At 38.1% G+C, this 17,502-nt stretch overlaps 1 protein-coding gene across 2 annotated transcripts; it reads right to left on the bottom strand.

The window, feature by feature from the left end:
• Positions 1-1,147: 1,147 nt before the first annotated feature.
• Positions 1,148-11,780, bottom strand: LOC149569982 (putative carboxylesterase 18). 2 transcript variants are annotated; one of them, XM_089822640.1, is made up of 3 exons: positions 11,590-11,780; positions 10,882-11,508; positions 1,148-1,786 (listed from the first exon to the last, which is right to left on the bottom strand). In XM_089822640.1, exons 2-3 carry the CDS (start codon positions 11,478-11,480, stop codon positions 1,339-1,341), a joined length of 1,047 nt encoding a protein of 348 aa, XP_089678766.1. In that variant the 5' UTR covers positions 11,481-11,508; positions 11,590-11,780; the 3' UTR covers positions 1,148-1,338. The 2 variants fall into 2 exon arrangements, with proteins under 2 accessions (XP_089678766.1, XP_089678765.1); XM_089822639.1 differs by having other exon boundaries at positions 10,882-11,651.
• Between the last annotated feature and the right edge of the window lie 5,722 nt (positions 11,781-17,502).

Genomic DNA, 17,502 nt, shown 5'->3' with positions numbered 1-17,502 from the left:
TCATTCTTCTGTCGCGAGTGATACTAGCTTATATATATCCTATATATATAAAATAAGCCGAGAGATATCCTTCTCGATGTGCCTATTTTCATAATCTCATTCAGTGCAATAGGCGCTTCAAGAAGGATATCTCTTGGCTTATTATATATATATATATATATATATATATATATATATATATATATAAGCTAGTTATAGAATAATTAAAAGTAATATAAATTACACTAATTTATGAATTTTTTTAGTTTATTGAATTATTGAATTATTCAAGTATAATCATATTTTTTAATGATTTAAAAAAAAAAAAAAATTTATGAACTATATAAATTTATTATTTATTATTAGATAGTAGACATATTTATTAAATAACAATTAAAATTAAATAGTTATGATGGTTAGTATCATGGTTAAAATTAGGATTTTGATTACCATTCATGATAAGGGTTGAGGTTTACATCACCCTTACAATTATCTTAGGATAGTTATAAATATGATTGTAAAGTTTTAAACTAGGTATAGGGTTACAAGTAAACTCTACAATTTGGTCATGGTTAGAGTTTGATTGGGTTTAGAATTTGGATGATCTTGTCTAGAATTACGATTAAATATTTAGATTGGGGTTCTAAAACTGATTTGGGTTAGGGTTCTAATTAAGGTTCTAATGAATAGGGTTCAAGTTGACAATTATTATTAAGGTAAGAGACTACATCATTTAACTGTACTGCTTTTTAATTATTTGTGTACCTTTTAATGGTCCATGGCCAACTCACGATGTTGCCTCTTTTTCCACGGTACCCATTGCACCCTAAGATGCCATTGCTAGTTGAATAATTATGTAGAAAGGGTCTATGAAAAACTGGTCAGGCATAACAAGCATCAAATAGAAAGGTTCACAATGTCATATTATATTGCATTGTTGGCATCAACACAGAGGATTATTCACGCTAGTTTACCGCCACAAAGTTCAGAACCATTTGAAGTGGAATGGAAGAAGTCAAATCTGAAGTCAAATTGCCAAAAGTTAAGAATATCACAGACTGAAACTCTTATTTCTTCTTCAGTCAGTCGAACTCAGTAATGCTTATTTATTTTTCACATTACCTGAAAGGCATCAAGATGGAAGCCAAATTTTGAGAGGCCAGGAAGCTGGAAAAATATCATGAAATTTATTGACTGCATCTTCATTAATAACAAGCGTCAAGGAAGGATCTGTTTACAACGATAAAATCGTTGAGCTAAGAATGGAACATTTCACAACCTGGAAGTTTTCATTTCTTAATCAAGCAATCCAGTTCATCCATACATCTCCATACACGGCGCCAATAATGTAAAAACCATTTACTTTCCACATTTTCTGAAGAAAGCACTGAGATCGGAGATGAACTTTGAAGACCCAGGAATCTGGAAAAAAAGATGAAATGTATGGACTGCATCTCCATAGAAAAAAAGCTCCACTTCCTTGTTGATCTTCCTTAGATTGTCCACATATCTGAGCTGCCAATCTTGTAGTGGGTCATGACCTCCTACCACCACCAAGAAGGGAGGGAAAGAGAGGTTGGATATATCGGGAGCATTGGGCCCAAACACATTGGCTGCAGGGTGGTCCCTGTTAGCACCCTCTGGAAGGAAGGCCTTCCAATGCCAATCTGAATTGTCAATTGAAACAATTGGTGCCCCAACAAGCCTCAATTCAGAGGGGGTCCTTTCCTCCCCACCAAAGAATGGCTGTATCAGCACATTCCCCACTACTTTCAGAGGGCTAATTTCTTCACCAGATGCAGCAATCCTGTAATCAAAAAAAAAATTATGTTCAATATTCTGTTGAAATGGCCCGGCAGTTATTGGTTCTTTTAGCACTCACGATTCATACTTCAAGGATTAGTCATTTCGACAAACAATTAACTACCAGACACTGATGGCCCTCTCTATAAGAGTTTAAAGTGTTAACCTTTTATCAAATACTTGCCATGAACCAGACTAATCTTATACAACGAATAATAATATGGGCAAGAATCAGTAAATGATACAGTTGCAAGAGAAACTATAGTATGAACTATCCAGTTTTATGGGTGATCAAATGGAAAAAAAAATTACAATAGCGCAATATTAGAAATGGAACCTGTTGATTCGTGCCCCAGATTTGGATTATTCAAGCGTCCATTTTCAGGGACGGTGGGAATATGGGTGCCGTCTTTCCTTTTATATAATCTGCTGTGCGATTTACTTAGGTCAAGATTCGAGGATCTCTTTCCCAGCTAATCGACAGACCACCATTCTCCCGCTGCGCGCATTAACTCCCATCGCCTGTGATTTGGTGACTGGTCCCTTGTCTGCGATCAGGTCGTAACTTGTGGAGGCGCCCGAACTGTCGGCAGCCGACCCCGCTGGTTGCAGGAGTGATTGAAGCTCACAAGTGGTTCCAAATCCGCGTTCCCCTTCTGTAATCCAATCTCAGATTCGGTGATAAATCTGCAATTTGCTCAATCTTGATGCGATCACCCTTCCTGTTGGCTTCCTATCTGCCGTCCAATCTTGATGCATTCTATTGATCACGTAAACTCTAAACTGCTGTTTCGGACTGGAAAGAGAGTTTCACATTTCAATTCTGCCAGTACTCAGGATTTCAAATCGTCATCCTCAAAATAATCCGAATGCGCAAATAATCACAACATGAGATGGCTGAAGACCACCTCCAATGTGCAACCCTTCGGAAGATATCCCACCTCCTCAGTTATGCAGATCCCAGGGAGTTCTCGTTCCCAAAGATCTAATGGGAATTTGCAGACTGAAGACCACAAATTGCTCCAATATGATAAATAGAGAAATCCACTTAATTGCTTGCTTCAAAGAGAGCCCTATGTCCTCTATTTATTTCTTTGCCGGGAAGTTTCTGGGAATTATCCGGAACCTTCTTGCACTACAAATATTAACTTTACAAAATTAAATAATTGACTTTATAAAGTTAGAATACAACCTTTATTTAATATTCGAATGAGTAGGCCCCGCTTATTATTTGGAAGACAAAATCGACCCTCTCCCCATAATTATTTGCCTACGAGAGTCAATGATAGGCAAATCCCCTGTTATAATTATGTTGCTAAGAGAGGGACATGACAGTCCGCCCTTCCGGATATTGCTTGCCCTCAAGCAATCTCAGAGCTGGATGCTGCAAAATGGTCTCATTCTCCCAAGTAGCATCTTCGACTGGTAGATCCTTCCATTTAACCAAATATTCTCTGATTACTCTTCGGCGGAGCTGTTTTTCCCTGCTTTCTAAAATGAATTCCGGTACCATGACCAATTTCCCTTCATCATCCAGAGGCGGCAAGACTGCAGAAGGTATCACATTCTGTCCCAATGCCTTTTTGAGACGTGATACATGAAACACATTATATACTTTGCTGTCTGCTGGAAGCTCAAGTTCATAAGCCAATTCCCCGATTCGTCTACTGATCCTGAAAGGTCCATAATACCTGGGTTTAAGCTTTTCTGACCCACTCTTTTTGAGAGTAGATTGTCGAAATGGTTGAAGCCTTAAGTAAACCATGTCGCCCACCTCAAAGCTTCTCTCCGTCCTCTTTTGATCTGCATATTGCTTATACTGATTCTGTGCTCGAGCGATGTTATCACGTAGAGAGCTAATGATATCTTTACTTTCTTGCAGTAATTCCCCAGCACGTGGAACTCGAACATCACTCATTAATAAGTCAATGAAACTGGGTGTATCATAGCCGTACAGTGCTCGAAAAGGTGTCATTTGGATAGACATGTGGAAAGTGGTGTTATAGCAATATTCACACAAATAAATCCATCTTACCCAAGCCTTTTGCTGATCGGCTACGTAATTCCTCAAGTAGCCTTCCACCCATTTGTTTACTGTCTCCGTCTGTCCATCAGTTTGCGGGTGATAACTAGTACTGGGTGTGAGCTCAGTGCCGCATAATCGAAACACCTCTTGCCAGAAATGACTCAAGAATCTACTATCCCTGTCACTGACAATACTGCGGGGTATCCCATGTAACCTGAAAACCTCCTTGAAGAATACTTCGGCTACCTGTACTGCAGTATAAGTAGTGGTGATGGGAAAGAAATGAGCATATTTTGTTAGCCTATCCACCACCACATAAATGCAATCACGTCCTTGAGCCTTGGGCAATCCGGTAATGAAATCCATGGATATGCATTCCCACTTCTGACACGGAATGGGAAGTGGCTGTAAAAGCCCTGCTGGAAAGGTGTGCTCCTGTTTATTCTGTTGGCAAACGGAACACTCACGAACATACTGCAAAACATCCTTCTTAAGTCCCTTCCATGTAAACCGTTCTCGCACCTGTCTATATGTTTTAAAGTATCCGGGGTGACCAGCTATAGGTGAATCATGAAGAGCTCGCATAATGAACTGTTTCACCTTCGATCCTGGGACTAAAAATATCCTGCTCTTGTAGATAATCAATTCATCCACAAGTGTGTACCTGGTATCAACAAGGGTCCCATCAACTATCCTTGATGCCCATGAATCTCGGGCATATTCTGCAATAATCAGATGCTTCCAATCCTCAGAGATTTCAATCATTGAACTAAGATGTGGCCTGCGTGACAAGGCATCTGCTACCACATTCTGTGTGCCCTTAACATAAGATATATCGAAGTCATATGCATGTAACTTACTGACCCATTTCTGCTGCCTATCATTGAGATCCCTTTGCCCGAGGAAGTATCTTAAACTGTTGTGGTCAGTTTTTATGCAGAATTTGCCACCTACTAAATACTGCCTGAACTTAGCTAGTGCATGCATGATGGCTAACATCTCTTTGTCGTAAATGCTGAATGATCTCTCTGGCCCACGGAGTTTCCTGCTTTCATATGCAATTGGGTGTTTATCCTGCATTAAAACAGCCCCAATACCATCTCCTGAGGCATCACACTGGAGTTCAAATGGTTTCGAGAAATCAGGCAATGCTAGTACCGGACACGAAGTCATGATCTCCTTGAACCTGTCAAAACAAGCCTGTGCCTTTGCTGTCCAAACGAAAGCTCCCCTCTTAAGCAAATCGGTTATAGGAGCCGCGTGTCGTGAATATCCGCAAACAAATCTGCGGTAGAATCCACATAATCCAAGGAATCCCCTTAACTGTGTTAGGTTCTCAGGAGTAGGCCACTCTATAATAGCACGAATTTTATCAGGATCCATCCGTACACCTTCTCGGCTGATAATATGACCTAAGTATAATAACTCAGTCATTCCCAAATCGCATTTGGATTCTTTGGCATACAAGGATTCTTCTTGCAAAGTCTTCAATACTGTTTCTAGATGTGCCATGTGCTCCTGCCATGTTCGACTGTATACCAAGATATCATCAAAGAATACCAACACGAATTTCCTCAGCTGATGATGGAAGACCTTGTTCATGGTAGACTGGAAAGTAGCTGGTGCATTGGTCAATCCAAATGGCATTACTACAAACTCAAAATGCCCACAGTGGCATCTGAATGCCGTCTTCTCAATGTCCTGTTCTCTGACTCTAATCTGGTGGTAACCTGATCTCAAATCAATTTTACTAAAGTAGCATGCCCCATGTAGTTCATCTATTAGTTCATCAATCCGTGGAATGGGATATCTATTCTTAATGGTTTTCTTATTCAGCATCCTGTAATCTATACACATCCGTAACGAACCATCTTTCTTCTTAACCAAAACTACTGAGGAAGCAAAAGGAGACTTACTAGGTCTGATGTGTCCCATTGCGAGTAGCTCCTTGATGGTTTTCTCTATCTCATCTTTAAGCCTTTTGGGATGCCTGTATGGAGTAATCATGACTGGTTTAGCGCCTTCTTCCAATTCGATGATGTGCTCGATCCCTCTATCAGGTGGTGTTCCAGGTGGAATATCGCTGAATACCTTACTGTACTTTTCCCTCAATATCTGTATGTCGGAATGATATTCTGTCTTAGGTTGTTCCTCCTATGTAGGCATGAGAGTACACATGGCTGCCCATTCAAGATCCTCATGTCTCACCAATCTTTCCAATCGTCTAAGAGAGATTGTTCGGATATCACTATTCCGAATAGCTCTCAATACGTGCTGCCTCCCATCTACTTCGAACTTAATCTCCATGTCCCTGAGTCGGAAAGTAACTTCACCCAATAGACGTAACCATGTCATTCCCAAAACGATATCCAAATCACCCATATTGACCACGTGGTAATCCGCTTTGAACTCATAATTATTCAGGCGTAAAGGCATGTCTCTGACTATCTTGTTACACTTAAGAGTGTATCCGTCAGCAACCTGTACACGAAGACCTTCGAATTCTTCTGTCTTAATACCACGATGCTCGACCAATCTTGCATCAAAGAAGTTATGTGTAGCTCCGGTATCAACTAATGTAATCACCTTCTGTCCTGCTAGGACACCACGTAACCTGAAAGATCCTTCCTGTTGAATGCTAGACAAACGCCCTTGCTGTAGATGCAATTCAGGTTCTTCTCTCTGCTCGGACTTTTCTTCCTCAGATTCTGAACCAGTATGTTCATCCTCTTTTGCCGTACCGTCGGAATCTGATCCCTCGTAATATGCCCACATAACTCTGTTGGCTTTCCCCTTTGGTCGCAAGGGACAATCATGATCCCTGTCATATGGACCTTTACAATAGAAGCACAGTTTCTTCCTTTGCAAGTCATTTAATGCTTCGGTATCTAGGGATGTGGTAGATTTCCCTTTGGTTTCAACGCCTTTCCCTTTATTTTTATCAAACCTCCTATTGTCTTTGAAAGAGGTAGTACTTCTGGGAGGGAACCGGCTAGAAGGGGCTGTAAGTTCCATACTTCGTGCTTTCCTCATGGCTTCCTGCAGTGTTGGTGGATCAAATGCCTTAATCCATCCCTTGAGGGGTTCAGACAATCCTTTTGTAAATAAGATAACTAACCTCCTCTCCGATACATCTGGTACCATGACTGACAACCTCTGAAATTCACTAATATAAACCTCGATATTGCCAGTCTGTTTTAATTGTGCAAGGTCGCGAAAATAAATTTCTGGATCCTTCTTATCAAAACGTTCAACTAATCTATCCACGAAGTCCTGGTATGATGTTACCTGATTGTGCTGCAAGGTAACCATTCCATGTGACCACCAGTCATGAGCTGCGCCTTCCAGATGCAAGGTAGCATATCTGATGGCATCTATTTCAGACATAGGCCTTAATGCTAGAAAGGTGTCCAACTTATGAATCCAAGCTTGTGCCGTCATCTGACCACTCCCATCGAAGAAAGGCAAAGTAAGTTTACTGACAGCTCGTTGTAACTCACTTTCATGACTCCCTCTAGGTCTTCGATTCTGGCGACTATTCCTCATATGTTCTCTTCTTTGGTTTAGATATCGATCAAAGTTTAATAACTCACGCACATGCGGGGGTAATGCTTGCCATTCTGCTGTAGCAGCCCTAAGTTCATCCTGAAAATCTTCTGGTGCATCATCTTCTCCTATCTCCTGAGCCTCTTCCCTTAGGAAGTTGGGACGAGTAGGCCTATTTGCTGTCCATGATCTGCGCCTAGGAGCACCTTGTGATCCTGCCACACTCCTATCATCGTGATCAGATGTGCCTCTTCCTTGATCTTGAATCCTGGGCTGAATAACTCTTTCCATTATGGTAGTCAAAGCCTGCAGTGTCTGAGTTATTTCTTGTTGTCCGTTAGTCATGGCTCTGTAAAATTCTCTGGTTTCATCATCGTCGACTCTGGGAAATCTTGGCGGACTTTGTCTTTCACCCATATCCCTGTCCTTGAATATAACTCCAGCAATTAAAGTACTTTTACCCAATCAGGATGGCAGGACTACTGCTCTGATACCACTGAAATGGCCCGGCAGTTATTGGTTCTTTTAGCACTCACGATTCATACTTCAAGGATTAGTCATTTCGACAAACAATTAACTACCAGACACTGATGGCCCTCTCTATAAGAGTTTAAAGTGTTAACCTTTTATCAAATACTTGCCATGAACCAGACTAATCTTATACAACGAATAATAATATGGGCAAGAATCAGTAAATGATACAGTTGCAAGAGAAACTATAGTATGAACTATCCAGTTTTATGGGTGATCAAATGGAAAAAAAAATTACAATAGCGCAATATTAGAAATGGAACCTGTTGATTCGTGCCCCAGATTTGGATTATTCAAGCGTCCATTTTCAGGGACGGTGGGAATATGGGTGTCGTCTTTCCTTTTATATAATCTGCTGTGCGATTTACTTAGGTCAAGATTCGAGGATCTCTTTCCCAGCTAATCGACAGACCACCATTCTCCCGCTGCGCGCATTAACTCCCATCGCCTGTGATTTGGTGACTGGTTCCCTGTCTGCGATCAGGTCGTAACTTGTGGAGGCGCCCGAACTGTCGGCAGCCGACCCCGCTGGTTGCAGGAGTGATTGAAGCTCACAAGTGGTTCCAAATCCGCGTTCCCCTTCTGTAATCCAATCTCAGATTCGGTGATAAATCTGCAATTTGCTCAATCTTGATGCGATCACCCTTCCTGTTGGCTTCCTATCTGCCGTCCAATCTTGATGCATTCTATTGATCACGTAAACTCTAAACTATTGTTTCGGACTGGAAAGAGAGTTTCACATTTCAATTCTGCCAGTACTCAGGATTTCAAATCGTCATCCTCAAAATAATCCGAATGCGCAAATAATCACAACATGAGATGGCTGAAGACCACCTCCAATGTGCAACCCTTCGGAAGATATCCCACCTCCTCAGTTATGCAGATCCCAGGGAGTTCTCGTTCCCAAAGATCTAATGGGAATTTGCAGACTGAAGACCACAAATTGCTCCAATATGATAAATAGAGAAATCCACTTAATTGCTTGCTTCAAAGAGAGCCCTATGTCCTCTATTTATTTCTTTGCCGGGAAGTTTCTGGGAATTATCCGGAACCTTCTTGCACTAAAAATATTAACTTTACAAAATTAAATAATTGACTTTATAAAGTTAGAATACAACCTTTATTTAATATTCGAATGAGTAGGCCCCGCTTTTTATTTGGAAGACAAAATCGACCCTCTCCCCATAATTATTTGCCTACGAGAGTCAATGATAGGCAAATCCCCTGTTATAATTATGTTGCTAAGAGAGGGACATGACATCTGTCTTGGAAAAGTCGGGCATTCTTTGCTATGAATCCAGGAATGTAGATATGCTAAAAGAAAGTATAAATACTGGTAATTTTTGGTTCATTATATCCATCAAAATTGAAACACTTGACAAATAATTGTGGGCTATGATGAATTCAAACTGCAAGTACGGTTCTATTTGATACGTTTTTGGGAACAAATCTGTTTGATAAGAGCCTTGTCTCAGCTCACATGGTGTAGAGGTTGACTTTATATGAAATGCATGAATCTATGTCCAAAATGATACCTGGAGAAGACCATTAATGTTCTAGTAGTCAACCCCTTAATGGAGATGACCAATAAGATGGCCAGTAATCTAATTCATCCATTAATGCTGCAACGGTTGTAATATAAAAACTGTGTTAATTCCAGTAGATATTTGATGAAGTTTTTCTGTAATGATTAAGGAAGACATCACGGTGAATCTCAAGGTTGCAATAAGAGCTTACCCCATCAAAGTAAGAATAGTACTATCCTGAGATTTCAAGGCTGGCAACTTAATTTTTTATCTTTTTTAAAATAGTACTTGTGCAGAGGTATCTCCACGATCCAGCCTATCCTCAATCTGCCCTTACCTTAATTTATCTTACTATAAAATTGAGGTTAAAAAGGTATGAGTAGGGGTAAGACAATCTGCAGAAACCATGTAAGTCCGAGTCTCACAGTTAAAACTGCAGATCAATGGCTAACAAACCCCAACTCATGCCAACTCCATCCCTCATGGAGAGTAAGCTTCAACAACTATAGTGTTAGGGTATGATTTGATACATCTAGGGGAAGAGATGTAGTAGCTGTCAGAGGTCAAATGATCGTAAGGATTTCGTAATAAATACTTCAAAACTATTGCTTTTGAAAAGTTTTAAAAAATGATAATACATGTACTAATAGCTGATAACACATGTACTAATTGCCAATTACAAATGTATTAATAGTTGATCATATTTAGCTTTCTTGATTGCTGACTGGTCCATTTGTGTCAAAAGTATTGTTTTTTTGTTTTGTGAGCAGCTATGGCAGGGTGAACATGATGGGTGTGAGACAAGTGTTTTTAAAATGACAATTTTCGACCACTTCATACTCCACGGTCTCTACAGGTGATGTGTCAAAAGTATTGGTTTTTTGTTTTGTGAGCAGCTATTGCAGGGTGAACATGACGGGTATGGGACAAGTGTTCTAAAATGACAATTTTGGACCATTTCGCACGGTCTCTACAGGAGATCTATAAATGCCCAAATGTTAAAACCATAGCTTTAAACTCTTGAATCACCTTTAGAAATACATCAAAGAAGTCAACATAATTTGACTTACCATTGAAGAGATCTAGAGATCTCTAACGAGGTGTCTACATAACTTTATCCTAAAGCATTCATCGCAGTGTAGTAGCCTGTAGCACAATTTATAGTTAGCCTGTAGCACAATTTATAGTTTAAAGTAAAAAAGGGACATTTAATAATGTTATGGTGTGTGTAGTAATTATGGGAACGAATGATGTTACTAAATTTCCATTAATATCTCTTCTGACAAACCCCAGTACAGGATGAAACCAATTGGCTCAGATAGATCTACGCCCAAATAAAATCGCAAATTTCGAAGAAATTAAAAGTAGCCAATCAAATTATCAAATATCAGACTGGGGATAAAGCTTTAAATGAGTAATTCAAAAAATCAACGAATTGAGAAGGAAAAAGGGCCATGGAGCTGTCCTTGCCTGCAAGCCAGATGATGAACAATATTTGCCCCAGCGCTGTCACCCATGAGAAAGCACTTGGAGAAATCAGTCCTAGCGGGAAGATTGTCCCTTCCGTCTGCACTCCCCGCCCACTTAACAGCTGCAAAAGAATCCTCATAAGCAATCGGATACTTATTCTCAGGAGCCCTTCTGTAATCCACGGACACCACAATCACTCTCCGTCTCCTCGCCATCCGCCTACAAAACACATCATACATCAGAAAAGAAGGCGTAAGCGACGAAAACCCTCCGCCGTGAAAATAGAAAACGATCGGCAACAATTCGTCTTCTTCTTGGCGATTCGAACTGGCGATCTCCTCAGGAACAAAGATCCGCACCCACACGCCTGTGTGCAAGTCAATTACAACGTCTTTGGTGTAAACCCCACGATCGGGCTTAGGATTAGCTGCTACCCTGTATTCCACAAAATTCATGAGCCCGCGGTTAAATGTTCCGTTTTTCCTCCTGGCAAAATCATTCACGCGTTTGAGAAAACTGCAGACAATTCTCATTGAGAGGGGAAGCGAGGCCTCTTCTGTAGCAAGCCTCGAAATTGAGCTTTCATCTTCCTGCGCCATCTTCAAATTTTTGTCCCTCTGCTGTTCACTGCAAATCATACAAAATGTTTGAGTGCTTCAACTCAATTTATAGTTTTTTTGAAAATAGAAGGCAGTAATCAGACTGTACTGCGAGAAAAGAACATCCCCAGTGCACTGAAAGCTTCCAAAATGAAGCAACTAATTCCCCATTAAAGCAGCCATTAAAAACACTGAAACAATAGGTCAGCAAGCCAGCAAATCGGGGTCCATTGCATAAAGCCTTGATTTTGCCTGTTCCCTCCATATTTACATGTGCAGCCATTTATTGTTATTGTGTTTGGTAGATTCATAACACGTTGCAGGATTAATGGATGCTACAAAAGTCTTCGCGGGCCTCTCGCTATTTTTACCTCTTCAATTTTGGATAATGTGAATATATTTGTTTTTCCTAATAAATTTTATAGGTGCACGTGTATCGGTTCCTAAATCTTCTATTGTAAAAAAACTAATATCCAATTTTCTGAAGCTGATTGTGTCAAAGATTATTATCGTTCACATTTTGGAATTTAGTTTTTTTATTTATTTCAATTATAAAATTAAATTAAAATTTTAGATCTAATTTTTTAATATAATTTAATTTTGTGAAATAAAAATAATAAAAAGTCAGACTAATTATAGTGAATATTTTAAGTCTTATTGTTAAAGCAATTTATATTATTATTTTGTCTTTTATTTCAGTCATATTATAAAAAAATTGAATGTACCTTAGTTGATTTTAACTCTCATTAATTCCATGTACACCTAATTCTACAACTATTTTAATTTAGTCATTATTACAAAACTTTATATAGGCCACAATTTTTTTGTAAATGCACCAATCCATGTTATAAGTAAAGGTGTATTTGACAAATGTGGCTAAACAATTGTACCTACATTTCCATTTTTAATAGGAAACAAGTTACAACTAGATTATCTACTTTTAAAAAAAAATCAAAATCAAAATTAATGTTTACAACTACTACCTAGATACAAGTAGCCCAAAATAAATGTTTCTTGTGTACATATGCATATGCATTTACATAAACATATACATATGTCAAGTATGTATCTCGAAATGTGATATTATAAATGATGTAAGGCAAGGGTTCCATGGAGGGGGCTTGAGCTCTATTTTTGTGGAGTGGGAAAAGTTTATGGAATCTTTTCTTATAAACTAGGAGTTCTGGCTTTTTAGCCCTCTCAATTTGAGCGAGTGAAAATGGGGTGGTGCTAGAAATAGCCCCATCAGCTCAGAGATCTTTCTAACACGTGTCAACAATTGCTCATTATTTTCTACCAAAATTATATAATAAATTTAAAATATTAGACTATATTTACTCTAAAATTCATAGGACCTCTAGCTTCCTTAAATTTAGGAGCTAAAATATTTAAGCTGAAATAAGTTTAAAAAAATTATGGGACTACTCACAATTAAATATTCCTAAAAAATCTTAGCGACCACCCACTTTATTTTGAACGAAGCCCCTCTCCGTGAAACCTCATCCTAAGCCTCCTCATATACACATAAAATGATGCAAGACAAACTCTATTTCAATCTAGACACAAGGAAACATAAGCTTAGCCAATAACTCATGCTCTCATGGTCAATGCCCACTAACTACACAACCAAAAAATAAATTGTTTATAATTTTATCTGGACCCCTACACACACATTTCTCCAAGGCCAATACATATTCATCAATTTTGGTTTATGCATTTATTTTCTCCCTTAATAGTAGATACATCTTTTATATGCCTTTCCAACCCCCTACCATTTAATTAGATTGGAATCAAATTTTGTAAAGTATTTTAAATAGATTTTATTTTCCAAGATTGAGACCTTTACAACTTTTAAGTTAGCAAGTTGATGAATGTGAAATTGCCTCAATTGACCACTTTTGTGATTGACTCTATTGTTATTATCTTATCTCCCCCTCCTTATCCTCTATGCCTCTTCTTTTGGATAGACAATGATACCTCTACTCAACTCTTCATTTTCCTTGTGTGGCATTAATATTTTGATGAATGAAAATTATTAATTTGCATTCTTATTTGGCTTCCTTACCATTTGTTTCAATAACTCAATGTCATTCATTTCTCTAACTTCTTTCTTTGAAATTATGAACATATGATAATTACAAATTTTCTAAAACCATCAATGATATGCATACCCTTAATATAGGTCATACTGATGGCAGTAAGTGTTGTGAGTTTGTCTTTATTCACCTAAATTCATTTGTTTGAAAGTTTAAAAAAAAATCTACATGACAAATCCATTTTGTGTAAATCTAACAATAATTGTATCCAAAGACATCTTTGAGGCAATCTTCAAATTGTTCATGAATCCTATGTGTACTTACACATTTGCATACATTTATACTTGGTGGTTGTAACCACAACATCTAACAAAGAATATAATCTTTATGATTTGATGGGTGTTCATGCCTTAAACCAAAACTTTCACTTAATAGACCAACGAAAAAAATTGAAGTTATATTTTAATGTGCTTGTCATAGCCAGTTAACCAAAAAATTAGAGCTACCAACACATGAAGACAGGCTAAACAAACTAGAAACTAATTAAAAATCCAAAGCACAAAACTATGAAAAAAAATGTTGATGTCAAGTCAATTGTTGATACACCCAGGAAGCTCTTGCATCTTAAAACCAAATATAATGCATAATTCAATTCACCATAAATTTATAACATAGCTAGAAACTACATTTTATTATGGCTGATTCATTCCTACATATATTCAACTTTCAAATCAACAACCACAAATCAATGCATTTATATTTCATGTACAAATGATTTTATAAGAGTGAAGGATCAATGTCATTTTCCTTATGTATAAGCACAAGATGAATTATCCCTTGCTCTCTCTAAATAACCTTTACAAAATACAAAGCTTAGGAAGGTGACCTTTTCATATTCCTCAAATATTAATGTAGATTTGTTGGTCCCAACAAGCACTGAGAGAGGGGGTGAATCAATACTGCCCATAAAATCGCTTAAGCATCTAACTTTTCCAACTAACCTTTCTACTACGCACTCCATAGCCGGTCTCACAATAAATGCAATAACATAGAAATAAATAAACTCACACACAAAAGAATTCATCCACACAAGACAAGTATTTTGTACATGGAAACCCTCGATGTGAGGATGAAAACCATGGTGTGGATAATATACCCACTAACCCTTATAATGCATGTAAAGGGGTGCCCTATTAGGAGCTATAAATGCTTCTTCTAAAAGCGCATCTTGTTAGGAATGCCTACAACCCATTAGAGTTACAAAAGCCTATGAAATCTACTTGGTTAGATGATTTACAAGCCTCCTTCTAATAGACACCTTGTTAAAGGATTTGTACAATAAGCTTCCTAATGAAGCTAGCCATATCAGGAGCTTACAAATAGATGCAAGGATAAGAAATCATTCTAAGTGTTTTGACCTCTAAGAGTAGCACTGACTTTCCATGTAGATCTTTGTTTCATTCTTTGAAGATACTTTGACCTTTCTTCTTACTTGATGAGTGTTATGTTCTCACCTCTTCCTTGGTTTCCTACAACAACCTATAGTTGTTGTCTTTTACTCCACTACACTTGCTTATATTATATTCCATTTTTTTTAGTAGCAACTATCTCAACAGTTCTCTCTCCTTTCTTTTTGTTTCAAGCATTATTTTATCAATGTCAAGGCACAATTACCTGTGACCAAAGTGTCTCACACATTCTCGAATTCAAATTTCAAATTCCATGCTTACTTCATTCACAGGGGACCCATGAACCCTATGCTTAAGGTCTAGAATTGTAGCATTGTTAGTCCTTTTGTGAGTCAATGGTGGCCTGATGTCCTTTCCTGCCATGTGTCAATTTTCTTTAACCTTTTATCACATCGATGGTGACTTATCATGTTGATGGCTTGGATCAACTATTACCCATATCCGACTTCATGTGCCAATGTAAGTCTGCTAGAGTGTATGTCACTAAGTCTCTTGACCAGTAACTATGTGATTCCTTCTCAATCTTTTTTCTCTGACTAGTTGTCACACATTTTTCCAATCAAATTATTTTCCCCATCAATGACAACACATAATGTTGCTTTCATTTTTCACACCAAGGGTGCATGTGGGGTCAACAATCTCCCCCTTTGGCATTGATGGAAAAACATTATTTACAACCATGCTTCCTACTCTAATTTGTGAAGTTCCTTTCCCATACCTTCGCATATACCAGTGGATGGTGTTGGTAGATGAACTTGGGAAAAATCTATTGGAAGGTTCCTCAACAATTTTCTTGGCTTTCTTTATGTCACTTTTGTTACTCTTGTTTTTTTTTTTTTTTTAATGTTGTTGTCCATGTGCTTCCTTTTTTTTGTATTCTCCATTGTGAATTGTCTCTCCCTTTTTGATGTTCTCCCCCTTTGATATTCTTCCCCTTTTTGATATTCTCCCTTCCTATATATTATACTCACTTCCTTTATATTCTCCCCCTTCTTGTCATCAATGCCAAAGGGTGTAGTGAGGTTGTCACCGATTGTTGAATATGTCTTGGTAATGACTTTGTATGGCAACAAAATGGGCATTCCAAGATACCTTCAAATTTGTGAGATAAATAATATCACTCTTTAGTTCACTTGGAAGTGTTTCTGACTCACTTATGCTATTGTTTGGGAGTTTGTTTATTCTTATGTAGATATTTCCAATGTGTGTTTGGATGATGTTTATCATTAGGGATAGTTTGCACTATGTACTTCTACCAATCTAATAGCATTCTTTTCATGTTCATACTTGAGCTAATGGATGAGATATAATGTCCCTTGATTTTTGGAAGAATGGTCAGCTATAGGGTCAGTGACTATATTGTAGCTATTTTCTAGATGTTGCAACTCTTGTTGAGCTTGATGTTGTTTTTGGTCTAGATTGGGTGCGAGCGCGCATGAATTTGATGACTTCTTCATGATTGGTGCTGAGGCCTACAAAGTCTCTTTCATTTTTTCTTTCGCTTCCTATAGTGTGACTTGATGGTGTCTAATCAAATTCTGCAAGGTGTCTACTCACTTTGCCTCAAGCTTCTTCTCAACCAGTGCTTATACACTTCCTTGGTAATTTTTGACCTTGTCAACCAATTTGGAGAGTTGGTTGATGAGATTTGTATAAGGGACATATTTGACATCCGAGGCTACTTTTGTAATTATGTTTCTTGTGATTACTAGAGTTCTGGCCCGTTGTTTCTTCTTCAAGTGTCACTTATAAGTGTTGATCTCTTCTAGATCCATGTCTTTTATCATTTCTTTCTTTGCAGATATGAATACATCAAGTTCTTCTTTTCCTTCTATTTCTCCAACATCCTTCTCATAAAATTATCCTTCATCTTATGAGCTAGATGATGATGAGAATGATGAGGATGATAATATTGTCATATGCCTCGTTGACTTTCTCTTATTTCTCACTTGTTCTCTTCTTGTTGTTTTAGATATGCTTGGTGCTCTCTTTCTACTTTCCTACTCATGTATCTTTCTCTTAGATACTCTTGATCTTGATGACATAGGTTTGGTTGTAGCTCCTCATCCTTCTTTATGTGGTTCTACTTCTTCTTTGCCTCTCTTAGATGGCGATTTCACATCCTCTTCCATTTTTGGGGACATCTCTTCCAAATAATCATCATCTGGTATCTAGACTAGAATATGTGATTCATTTTTATTATCATTCTCCTTCTTTAGTGATGAGTCAACACATATGGTTGTAGTCATGATTGTCTTGTCTATCTACTATTTAGTCATATCTTATGGTAGTTGAAATCACTCCTTTGGTGTTTTCTCATAAGCTTGCAGAACTGGTGCGGCAACTATTGGTTGATCATCCTTCTTTTCTTTATTCTTTTATGCATCAGTTCTCTTGGGTGTAGTCAACCTTTGTTGAGTCACTTTGCTCATTTCTAGTCCATCTTTTTCCGATACATCTTCCTCCCTTTGAGTACTAAAATTTTCTTGCCTCCATTCCTCTTTTCTTCCTTTTACT

This window comes from Cupressus sempervirens, chromosome 3, assembly GCF_028749045.1.
Source record: "Cupressus sempervirens isolate cs-2001-9-10 chromosome 3, ASM2874904v1, whole genome shotgun sequence".
In the NCBI taxonomy this organism is placed as follows: Eukaryota; Viridiplantae; Streptophyta; class Pinopsida; order Cupressales; family Cupressaceae; genus Cupressus; species Cupressus sempervirens.
The sequence above is the reverse complement of the archived record's forward strand: the minus strand, read 5'-3'. Positions and strand labels throughout refer to the sequence as shown.

Coding starts and splice junctions, on each gene's coding strand:
- LOC149569982 (XM_089822639.1), bottom strand. CDS start 11,519: ATGATTTGCAGTGAACAGCAGAGGGACAAAAATTTGAAGATGGCGCAG. Junction 1,787..10,881: donor GTTCATCATCTGGCTTGCAG/GCAAGGACAGCT, acceptor TTTTGATTACAG/GATTGCTGCATCTGGTGAAG.